This window comes from Onychomys torridus, chromosome 11 (genome assembly GCF_903995425.1).
Source record: "Onychomys torridus chromosome 11, mOncTor1.1, whole genome shotgun sequence".
Taxonomy (NCBI): domain Eukaryota; kingdom Metazoa; phylum Chordata; class Mammalia; order Rodentia; family Cricetidae; genus Onychomys; species Onychomys torridus.
Genome location: NC_050453.1, coordinates 12,378,778 through 12,389,976, shown reverse-complemented (window position 1 = coordinate 12,389,976; position 11,199 = coordinate 12,378,778). Strand labels below are relative to the sequence as shown.

Genomic DNA, 11,199 nt, shown 5'->3' with positions numbered 1-11,199 from the left:
TAAAATAAGCCCCAGCTAATTCAGATGGCTGTGTGGAAGGAAATACGTATGTGAGAAGGGGAATTTATAGGTTAAATTTAAATTTCTGTTTTGTTTTGTTTTACTGGACCCTAGCACCATCATAAAAAACTGTCAGCCCATACCTCCAGGCCCAAAGTTCTATAAAAGCCTTAATGTTGTGCAAAGTCAGTGCTGAAAGAACTTGTATTACTGGGATGATGTCAAGGTAGGTGTTTCTAATTAAAAAATCATATTGTGAAAATGTCTAAAATTGCTTTCCTTGTTACATGTAACTCTTGAATTCCTGAGAATGCATTCATGAGCTTAGAACCAGATCAAGCTCAGAAGTACTTCCTATTGTGCGGCTACCAGGGTAACCAACAGCCAAGGCATAGGAATGCAGGGGTAGCTTCTGTTGTCCATCATGAGCTGGTATCTGCCTCCAGCCCTTCTCTGGAAGCGATGGCCCCATACTCTTGGCCACCAGCTCCCAGGTGACACTTTTCATCAGGAACCTCAACGTCCTGGGCCTTTGATGCCTTCCCATCACTTTCCTTATCACCTGCCTGGTTGGAGAGAAAGAAGGAAAAGTTTCAGGGACAGCCATGCATCTCTGAACTCCCTCTAGCAGAGACTCCCATGTAAGAAGTTTTGCCTTTTAGGCAATATCAAGCTTCATGCCCAAATTTTTTAGTCTTCAACCTCTGAAATCCTGATTTCATGGGACTGAGGCGAATACTGAGGAGTGTTGTGTGGCAAGAGGCATCGGAAATGTGAGCCAGTCCGGCCATGGGAGCTCAGTGCAATTGCACGGCTTGATTACCAGGTAGGAAAACATTCTTCCATACTCTCGCCATTTGGATATTCCCTCTTGGCCCACATATTTGAACACTGGGTCTGCAGCTGGTAATGCTGTTTCCGGAGATTGTGGACATTTTGGGATGAAAGGGCTAGCTAGAGGAAGCTGGTTGCTGGAGGATCAGCCAGCTTCCTGTTCCTTCTCTATTTCCTGATCCACCTAAATGTAAAGAAACAGCCTCATACTGCCACTGCTAAGGAGCCACTGGCCACCAAGCCCTCCCCGCTACTGTGAGTCTGTCAACCTGTGAATTAACCTTCTTTAAGTTGTTTCTGCTAGTGTTCAATCAGAGCAAGCAGAAATCTAACTAGTAAAATACCCCTCCCATCTCAGAGCCCCTGGTGCCCCCAGCAGGACTTTACCTACCTTATTTTGTGTTCTGTGATACTCATTTAGCACATACTGGTATTTGGGTTCAGTGAGACCAAAGAAGACAGCAAATCTTTCACCAAGAAGTTCACAAACTGGAAGAAAGAACAAGTACTTGGAAAAACTGAGCCCATGACTGAAGCTTAGGGTCAGCCAAGTTGCAAAGAGCTTAAATTTGTTTGCAAATGGCCTGCCATACGACACTGGGCCTCTGGAATAGCCAGGACCACAGGCATGGACCGCTGTGCTCAGGAAATTTGTATCATCTTAAACCAAAGCCCCATAAGAAAACCACTATAGACTTTTCCACCATGCTCTTATCTGTAGACTTTTGTATCTTTTACCAGACCAAGGGCTACGACAGGAAACCTAAAGCCAGGGCCATTCCTTCCTTCCGAATCATATGACCTTTCTAATGGGGACCATAACAATGGCCCCCAAACTTGCCTCAGCTAATCAGACTTTCGCGACTCTCTTGGGGTATTTTCTTCGTTAGTTTTCCTGAGTCTCCCTGTCCCTAGAACTTATTCCTATCCTGACAACTGTGAGCACAAATTACAATTCTGGGCACATTTACTAGTCTATATTATTCATTGAAAATCGAATCCTATGAAAACATCATCATTTGTCTTTGTGTCTCAGAGTCCAGCTAGGTGCAGGGCATGCAGTAGGCAATCAGTAATGCTTTTTTAATGGATGAGTAAAGATGAGTTTGCAAGAGCCACATTTTATATTTTCTCAGAATTCTAAAGTAAGAAGTAATTTTTCTTGCTATCACATTCACAAGCAGGCGCATTAGAAGGAAATGAGTCATTATACATTTGCCAATTGTGTTCTAACGAAAATAAATAAAAATAAAACAAAGTAAGATTCTATGTGCTATAATAAGCATATAGAACATTCCCTATGTCCCCAGGAGGGGCCAGCAAAGCTCATGTCCATATTAGAGTAACTGATGGGGGAGCTTAGAACTGTGCATTCTATATTCTTAACAAAACCTGGAAGTTAGTCCCGATGCAGAATAAACTCAGGAAGGATTGACTATGGGCTTCAGTTGTCTGCATCTTTGACCTATGGAAGCACGTGGTGGGCTGGTTTGGCACAGCTCGGGAAGTGAGAACTAGACTGATGGCAGGGACCTTTAAAGAAGAAAATTTGGGTCAAGGTAAGAAAAAGACGTGGTAGCAATCTCTGTTCTCATGTGGTTCAGTGTGTGACACAGATCAGTAAACAGGCCTAGAACTGTTATTTATGTCCACAGTTGCCAGGATAGGAACAGCTCAGGGACTGAGGACAGGGTGACTCAGGAAACTCACACACAGGGCAGACCCGAAGAGAGTGTGAAGTCTGATTGGCTTGAGTGCCATGGCAACAAGCAGTTAAGTCGGTCTTCAAGTTACTCATGATAATGGAGTGAAATGGTCAGAGGGGGTGGCCCTTCAAAGGATGCATGTTGTCCACCATGGTGGAGGGCAGTGATGCTGGAGTGGGCGAGCCAATCCCATCCTAATCACAGTCCACTGGTAGGAAGAAAAGCGGAAAGCAGATAGAAGGATCTCCAGGTCTTTGGGATAGTTAACACGTGGACTTAGAAGTGAACAAATTATCATTTCTGAATCCTGGGGAGTGGATGGAACAGTGGGAAGTCTCATGTGTCTTGGAGAATCAATTAATACATAGTTAGGACAGACAGACAGACAGACAGACAGACAGACAAGAAGGAAGGAAGGAGGGGAGGAAGGAAGACCCAAACCAAGCCTTAGCAGTACTTACTAGAAATTGAATTGCTTGCGACTTGACCTGCCCAAAACCAGATGTATGATCCCCATGAAGGCTTAGACTGAAAAGTAGAGAGAAATCAATTTAGGATAATTAATAGCAAGTGGGCAAAGGCATCTGCTGCCAAGCCTGCTAGCCTGAGTTCAGCCCCCAGGCCCCACGTCATGGAACAACTGACCTCTACACATGTTGTCTATTGGCCTCCACATGCATACCATAACGTGCATGCTCTCAACCCCAACAAAGAAATAACTGATGAGAAATTTTAAAAACAATTGACATCAGGGGTAGTGATTGGTGATTCTTATGTAGGTTTCAAAAATGTATTATAAATGTTTAATTTTCTCTCTTATCAATGAGAAAACTAACTAACTAATGGCTGTCTATTGCTCATATGTGATGTAGAAAGCAACCAAGGAGCTCAATGTAAAGCCATATTTTCTATATCATTTCTCTGGATCAATCTCTCATTTATTCCCCTCCTCCCACTGATACTACTATGGTGAGCTTACAGAGTCACATGCTGAGTTCTGTTCCTCTTTTTCTTCATCTTCCTCTGTGCTGTATTCCTCCATGATGTCTCCATCAGCAAAGTGGATAATCCTTTTGGGAGAACTTCTTTTACAAGATCCACTCATTTTGACGCTAACTTCAGGAGATGGTCTTCCTCCACAAGGGATTCCCCCGGTTTCATGAACACAGAAATGCCCCAGGACAAGTTGCCCAGGACAGTGTTTATATAGAACTGGGAAGCTTCTAGTTGTTTTCAGTCAAGGTAAAGACAGAGTTCAGAGGTAATCATATCAGCAATCTTGATTCTTCACATCTGAGAGGACTATGCAGTCTGAATCAGAATTAAAGAGATTCATTTAGTAAAAATGTGGTTATTGGATGTTTGGACAAAAAGTTTCAGCAGGGTTGCCTGATCTTTTCATCACTGTAAACCCCATAACTGCTGGTAGGAGTGAACCACTGACCATCCAAGTTTCTCAATCATTCCAGTTTGCATTGAGAGGTGATACAGGGAACGTTTACAAGCACAGACTCTGTGCAGACAGGAGAAAATATTTGCAAAGCCTGTTTCAGCAAAGAAGCATGTTCAGAATATGTAAAGAATTACTTTAATTCAATAGGTCAGAGATAATTCTCACATGACCAAAAGCTTTTAGCAGACTAGCTTTTAGCAAATAAATACACGAAAAGACGGTTGGGCCATTAATCATTAGAGACCTGCCTATGGAAGCCTAATAAGAAGTCAAAATATGCCCACTAAGTGACTAAGATTTAATGTGACTAACAATACAAGGAACACTCATATTGCTAGTGAGAAATTGCTATTGTTTAGATCTGGAATATTCCCCCCAAAGCCCAGGTGTTTGAGGTGTGGTCCTCAGCCTGTGATGCTACTAAAAAATGGTAGGACATTTAGGAGGTAGGGTCTGATGGAAGTAACTGGGGTCATGATGGAAAATAATCCAAGATTGGATTGTGCAAACATAATTCTGAGTACTTGTGAAAAAACTCCAAGAAAACAAGACAAAAGACTTGTGATCTCCAGTTTCTTTAAAACACAGAATTAGGGCTGGAAAGATGGCTCAGAGGTTAAGAGCACTGACTGTTCTTCCAAAGGTCCTGAGTTCAATTCCCAGCAACCACATGTGTAGCACGAATCTTAACAGGTCTTATTAATAAAATCAAACCTGAGGCCAGTTATTGGGGTGAATGCTGGAAGATCAGAGAGACAGAACAAGCCACAGCTTCCTTGCCTCGCCAGTTCCTCAGCTGATCCTGTTTCCTCAGACTGGATGCCTCTCAGCGGAACTGCTGCTCAAAAGCCATACTGTCTTCTCTCACTTAACATAATGCTCTTAAGAGGCATTCACTGTGTTACAAGTGTTAGTGGTCTGTCACTTTGAATTGTTGAGTAGCATCTCATCTACTAGATAAACCACCTTGTGCTTTGTTCATCTCACTAGATGATGTTTTTGTGTCTATGATGCACTATGACAAAGTCAAGGAATGGAAAACCAGTGTAACCCTCAGAACTCTGCCGAATACAAAGACAAACTGACCTCGGAATTATACTTCAACCAAACAGAGCTGTAGATGTAACATTTCAGTACAAATAAAATATCACCATACAGGGCATCCTGAGTCATTGCTCAAATCAACCTCTGATGAGGATGTACTTGCAGAAACTTAGAAACCACGTGAAGAAACAAACCGTCATGAGGAAAGTACAGCAGATGGGAAAGCACTGGAGTCTGTGTGAGTCAGTGTTCTGTGGCTGCAGCAAACTATTGGGGATAATTGACTTAAAAAGAGAGAAGGTTAAGTTTGATTCAGCGTTGCAAACCAAGAAGCTGCTTGCTTTGTGGTGTTCAGGAAGCAGAAAGAGAGGGAGTGTGAAAGGTCAGTGCATGCCCCCAGTGGCCTAGCTTCCTCCCATTGGGCCCCACTTCTTAAAGGCTCTACCACCGACCTCTCAATTGCACCCTGGGCTGGGCACAGCATTCTCAGCAAATGGGTTTTGGGGTGGCATTCAAGATCTGTAACAGACCTGATCTAAGAATTAAGAATAATAAAAATAAGTGGTGTAATGGATATTCTTGGCTGTCAACTTGACTACATCTGGAACTAAAACTCCAAAACAGAGAGCACACCTGTGAGGGTTTTTTGCTTAATTTGAAGTACAAAGATCCACTTCTAGTCTGGATCTCTGAGGTAGGAAGACACACCTTTAATCCCGATCTAATCCGGACCACCTCTTCTTCTGGAAGCTTATATAAGGACAAGGGGAAAGGGAAGCTCTTGCTCTTGGCCTGCTTGCCCTTGCCTTGATAGCAAGTCCATTCCTTCACTGGTGTTCGAGCCTGCTTCTCTGGGATTCCAGCATATATAGAAGACCAGCTGAGACACCCAACCTCAAGGAGTGAACAACTACTGGGTTCTCAGACCTTCCATTCACAGCCAGCCATGTTGAATTAGCTAGACCACAACCTGCAAATCATTCTAAAACAAAAACAAACAAACAACAAAAACCTTCTTCCTCTCCACACATTGACATTCATTCTCTACGTTCTGTTACTCTAGAGAACCCTGACTGATACAGGTGGAAACTGAGTCTGTGTCTGCTGTGTTCAGAAAGACAGAAAATATAATATCACCCACAGAACAGGTCAACTTGAAAAGGGACCAGATGGAAATTCTAGAAATGAAGTATACAATCAACACAGGAAAGCTTGGTTATAAATTTAAAGTAGTGAGGAAAACCAAGGGCGTTCTCACAGTATGAAATAAATATATAGATATTTAACACAAAACTGAAGTTGTGAGACACCAAACATAGGTCAGAACAAGGGTCTAATGAGATTTTGGGAGCACTGAGTAAGAAGAGCAGGGAGCGGGAGGTAATGGCTTTTCTTTCTTTCCTTTTAAAGATTTATTTATTTATCATGTATACAGTGTTCTGCCTGCATGGATGCCTGCATACCAGCAGAGGGCACCAGATCTCATTACAGATGGTTGTGAGCCACCATGTGGGTGCCGGGAATTGAACTCAGAACCTCTGGAAGAACAGACAGTGCTCTTAACCTCTGAGCCATCTCTCCCACCCAATAATGGCTTACCAATTGTCCAGGATGGAAGAAAGACATAGGCCTTCAAATCTGAAAGCAGAGAATACTGAGGGGGACAAATAGGCATGAAATCAAATATAGATAATGAAAATTACAGAAAAATATTTACTTATTAGCAGTCCTGGGAAAGAACCTCACATATACTACCTAAGTACTAAGTGCTGAAATATATCTACAACCCAACAGAAAATAACTAATTTGACAATGAAAAAGAGATGATTATTCTCATGTGAGCAATTTAAAGAAAACTAGAAAAAAAGGAATTAGAGTGCATAATTTTATAACTAACAGAAGGAAAGGAAACAATCACCCTACGAGAAGGTAAGAAGACCAAACATGGCAATTCATGCCTTTAATCCCCGCACTCGGGAGGCAGAGGCAGGTTATCTCTGTGAGTTCGAGGCCAGCCTGATCTACAAAACAAAACAAATGAAGACAAGGAAGAGGAGAGCAAATGGGAAGCTGGTGAACAAAAATATGAAGGAAAGTATTAGGGATACATCAGTGGTAGCAATAAATGTCAATCGTTGTTAGCATCCTTTTTAAAAGGCCGAAAACTCAAATTTCAAAAATATTTCATGAGCAGCACAATGTGATTGGACACATGTGTGCAAACATATGCACTCAGGTATGAAGCTACCTGCTATTTGATTATTTTTGGTGACACAAGTAACCAAGTCTTATTGGTGCAATGCTTGGTTTATGGCAATGGTAATAACAGAGTGCTAGAAGGCCTGGGAGACAGATGGGTTAAACTCATCTTCTGAGGCACAGTGACAGGCACCTTTGGAGATCACTGAGGAGACCTGAAGGGCCCACCTGTTGTCCCTGACTTAGTGCCAGTGTATTCCACAAGAGCCTCGGGTAAGTGACAGGAAGTAAAGGTACCATTTGGTACCAGTGAAAACTAAATAAATAAGTCACCATGTAAATTTGTTAAGACCAATAATATATGAAGCACAATAGGTTTGAACAAGCAAATATACATGCCATGAGAAACAAAATACATTCTATGACAATCCAAGGAAAAAAAAATTTCAGAACCAACTTACATGATCTGTTTTTCCTTCCTTGCTGAAATTAGTTACCTTTGGTGTTCTCAGCATCACAACATCTGGTGGTAGAAGCTGTCCCACAGACGGCAACTAATCACACCCAACTGAGGCCAAGCAGAGTCCCTGTGTGTGCTGACGTGGAAATGTTCTTGTGTTTGTCTTACAAGGAGGGACATGTTTGAGTTGTGGGAAGGTTTGCTATATTTACACAGTCAGCATTGACCAAACCTGGTGCTCCCAAACTTGACTTTACATTATAATCACCTGGGTCTTGATAAAAGTTCCAAAGAAATGCCCTGCAGACCACTTAAATCACAGTCCCTGGGGCACAGAGGCACCTGAATTCTGTGGAGCTGCCCAGGTGATCCAACTTGAAATCAAATTTGAAGATCAGCATGTCATACACAGAAGCAGGAAAAGAAATAACTTACAAATTCACATATGTGTGGAAACCAGTGAGGTGGTGACCTACAGAAAGCTTAAAACTTTGGTCCAGTTCTAGAATGTTCTGTGCATTCTTTTCTAGGAAGGTTCCTTTCCATTTACTTCTGAGCCTTGCCCACTTCAGACTCATTGAAAACTAAAAAGCTTGAATATGAAAGATTTAAATAAGGCTTAACAGTCTGGTTGTGGTCAACTCACTCTACTTAAGACCACCCAAATACACCTCTTTCCAAACAAAGCGAACCACACATACATACACTCTGCTCTGTATAGACTGTTCTCCTCTGCATATTCCAGGCTGATGATAGCTGTGGACTCTGAAGAAAATACTGTTTCTGTTGTGTGTAACAACAGTGCTCTGCATTCACTAGACAGGCGCATCTTTAACTCAGAGGACTCCCAGCCAGACAGTGGGCAGAGGGAAACTGAACTCGCAGCTGGTTTAGAGTAGGTTTTTCTGCCACCTAGTGGACATTTGAAAACACGCCGCACAGATTTCATCTTGTTAATCACAGTGCCTGTCATAGAGCTCAATACTGAGCAATTTGGAATGTTTGGTTTTATTTTTGAACATCTTGGTAGCATTTCTCTCTTAACACCAATTCCTAGGTCAAAAGCTCCATGTATCAAGCTTTTTAACCTGTTCAATTCTTCAGAAAACCTTTACTTATCTCTTAAAAATCTGACTCTAAAAGGGCTGGAGTAATGGCTCGGCGGTCAAGAATACTGACTGCTCTTTCAGAGGACCTGGGTTCAATTCCTAACACCCATGTGGCAGCTCACAACTATGTGTGACTCCAGTTCCAGGGGGCCTGAGACCTTCATGCAGATATACCAAAAAAACCAAACCAAAACAAAACAAAAAACCTGACTAGGTGATCAAGGAAGTTCCCAGGTACACACTGTGATCAGCAGACCGAGTCCTGTGTGCAGTCTTTCAGTATTAGACTGCCTCTTTGGGGTTGGGGATTTAGCTCAGTGGTAGAGCGCTTGCCTAACAAGTGCAAGGCCCTGGGTTCGGTCCTCAGCTCTGAGAAAAAGACTGCCTCTTGATGATCTGCTTTGACTCCATGGCTTACATATTGTCTACACACAGATGACTGTGGAGTTTATATGTTCTGCATCAGACTTTTGCTCTGGATATATCTCACAGATCTACTGCCTTCCACCTTTTCTTGGATGTCTAACAGACTTCTCAATCCTGATTAGACTGAATCACTAAATGCACACACCCTGTCTGTCTGTCTGTCTCTCTCTCTCTCTCTCTCTCTCTCTCTCTCTCTCTCTCTCACACACACACACACACACACACAACCAGTCTCTGTCTCTGTCTCTCTTTTTCTCTCTCTCACACACACACACACACACACACACACACACACACACACACACACACACATCTATCTTGGTAGTCTTGCTATCTCAATGTATGGCAATTCTATCCTTCTAGTTTCTCAGGCTAAAAGCATTAGCCATTCTTGATTCTTCTTCAATCAAATCTCATATTAAATATATCAAGAAATTATCTTGTGTATTTCCAAAACCTTAAGACTTTCTGCTATCAAGCATCCTACCCTGGTCTAAGCCTGTAGTATTGTAAAGGTCTCTTTAGGTTCCCTATACAGTCTAGACTTTAAAAAAAATCAGCCAAAATTACTCAACAGCTGGATCCTGTCCCTCCTGTTCAAACCTCTCCAGTGGGTCACCCAAGGCCCAGTGGCTTCTGAGGTTGTGGTCTGACCTCTTGTGCTATTGTGGAACTTTTTTGGGGGGGGGTGACCAGGGTGTTGCTGTCTTGAAACCACACCAGTTGTGATCACCTGCATGTGACTCTCACGTGGTGTATTGAAGACCTCTTACAGAAGGGGGTGAAGAAGGTCATCAGGCCTCACACCTGAGACTCCATCTCGCACCCCTGAACTCCCTGCCCCCAGCTGCATGTAACCCTGGCACGGCTTGGACATCCTGGGAGGGGCTGGGCTACAGAGGCGGTGAAGGGTTGACCGATAGGAGGCCTCTAGCGATGCAGCAGCCCCCTTGAGGTGTCACTCACGCTAAGCTGAGGCTTTCCAGTGACGTCACCTCCACTCCTGTAAGCAGCATCAGTGCTGACTGGGTCACAGGCTGGACCTGGATGAAACTGTCTTTGGGCCTACCTTTACCTCCTCTATCTATGATGATAGACATGGAATTCTTAGGAAGTCCCACAAGGACCAGTCTCCCTCAGAACCTGACCCTGGCCTTGATAAGATACTCTTCCTACAGCCACCGTCTGCTGGTTGTTCTAACTCATTTCTTTTGGACTTTCTACCTTTTTGCTTCAGGTCTTTAACTCAAAACACCTTCTCCAAGGTTCCTGCCCCTATCCTTCAAGGCAACTTTCCATTCTCTTCATCCAACCTCTCATGCAACATGTTACTTTGTTTATTTTCTTACCAACATCATGCTCATTTTGCTCACACACTTTATCCTCAACAGAACAAGTGTATCGGTTACTTTGCTATTGTGATCAAATACCACAACCAAGGTAACTGAGAGTTAATTGGGCTTACGGTTCAGGGGCTGGAGTCTTTGATGGTGGAGCACAGGCATGGTAGATGACGAGAGCAGCAGCCGAGAGCTCACCTCTTTATCCACAATCAAGAGGCAGAGAGTACTGGGATAGCAGGACTCCCCCACAACCTCAAAGCTGACCCAATGACACACCTCCCCAACAAGGCCACGCCTCCTAACCCTTCCCAAACAGTTCCACCAACGGGGGCCAGGTGTTCAAACATTCCCATTCAGACCACCACATTCCACTCCCTAGACCCCATGGGCGTGTGGCCATACCATAATGCAAATGCATTTAGCTCAACTTCAAAAATCCCTATCGTCTTTCAGTTTCAACACCGTTTAAAAAGTTCAAAATCTCTTCTGAGACTCAAGTCTCTTAAGTGTAACCCCCTATAAGATCTTATAACAAATTACATATTCCCAACATATAATGGTACAGACTATACATTACCACTCCAAAAGGGAGGACACACTGAACCAAAGCAAGACCAAAACCCAG

The 11,199-nt window shown here is 43.1% G+C and overlaps 1 protein-coding gene across 1 annotated transcript; it reads right to left on the bottom strand.

Moving 5' to 3' along the window:
* Positions 1–422: 422 nt before the first annotated feature.
* On the bottom strand, positions 423–3,645 carry Fam177b (family with sequence similarity 177 member B). The gene is made up of 4 exons (XM_036202580.1): positions 3,520–3,645; positions 3,002–3,068; positions 1,226–1,323; positions 423–566 (listed from the first exon to the last, which is right to left on the bottom strand). The coding sequence occupies exons 1-4, from the start codon at positions 3,643–3,645 to the stop codon at positions 423–425; spliced, it is 435 nt and encodes a 144-aa protein (XP_036058473.1).
* Positions 3,646–11,199: the final 7,554 nt, after the last annotated feature.

Bases quoted from the DNA above. Each gene is read 5' to 3' on its own strand.
- Fam177b (XM_036202580.1), bottom strand. From the start codon at position 3,645: ATGAGTGGATCTTGTAAAAGAAGTTCTCCCAAAAGGATTATCCACTTT. The intron at 1,324-3,001 runs GTAAGTACTGCT...TCTTTCTTCCAG, and splicing joins CGCAAGCAATTCAATTTCTA to TTTGTGAACTTCTTGGTGAA. The intron at 567-1,225 runs GTAGGTAAAGTC...CTCTCCAACCAG, and splicing joins ATCACAGAACACAAAATAAG to GCAGGTGATAAGGAAAGTGA.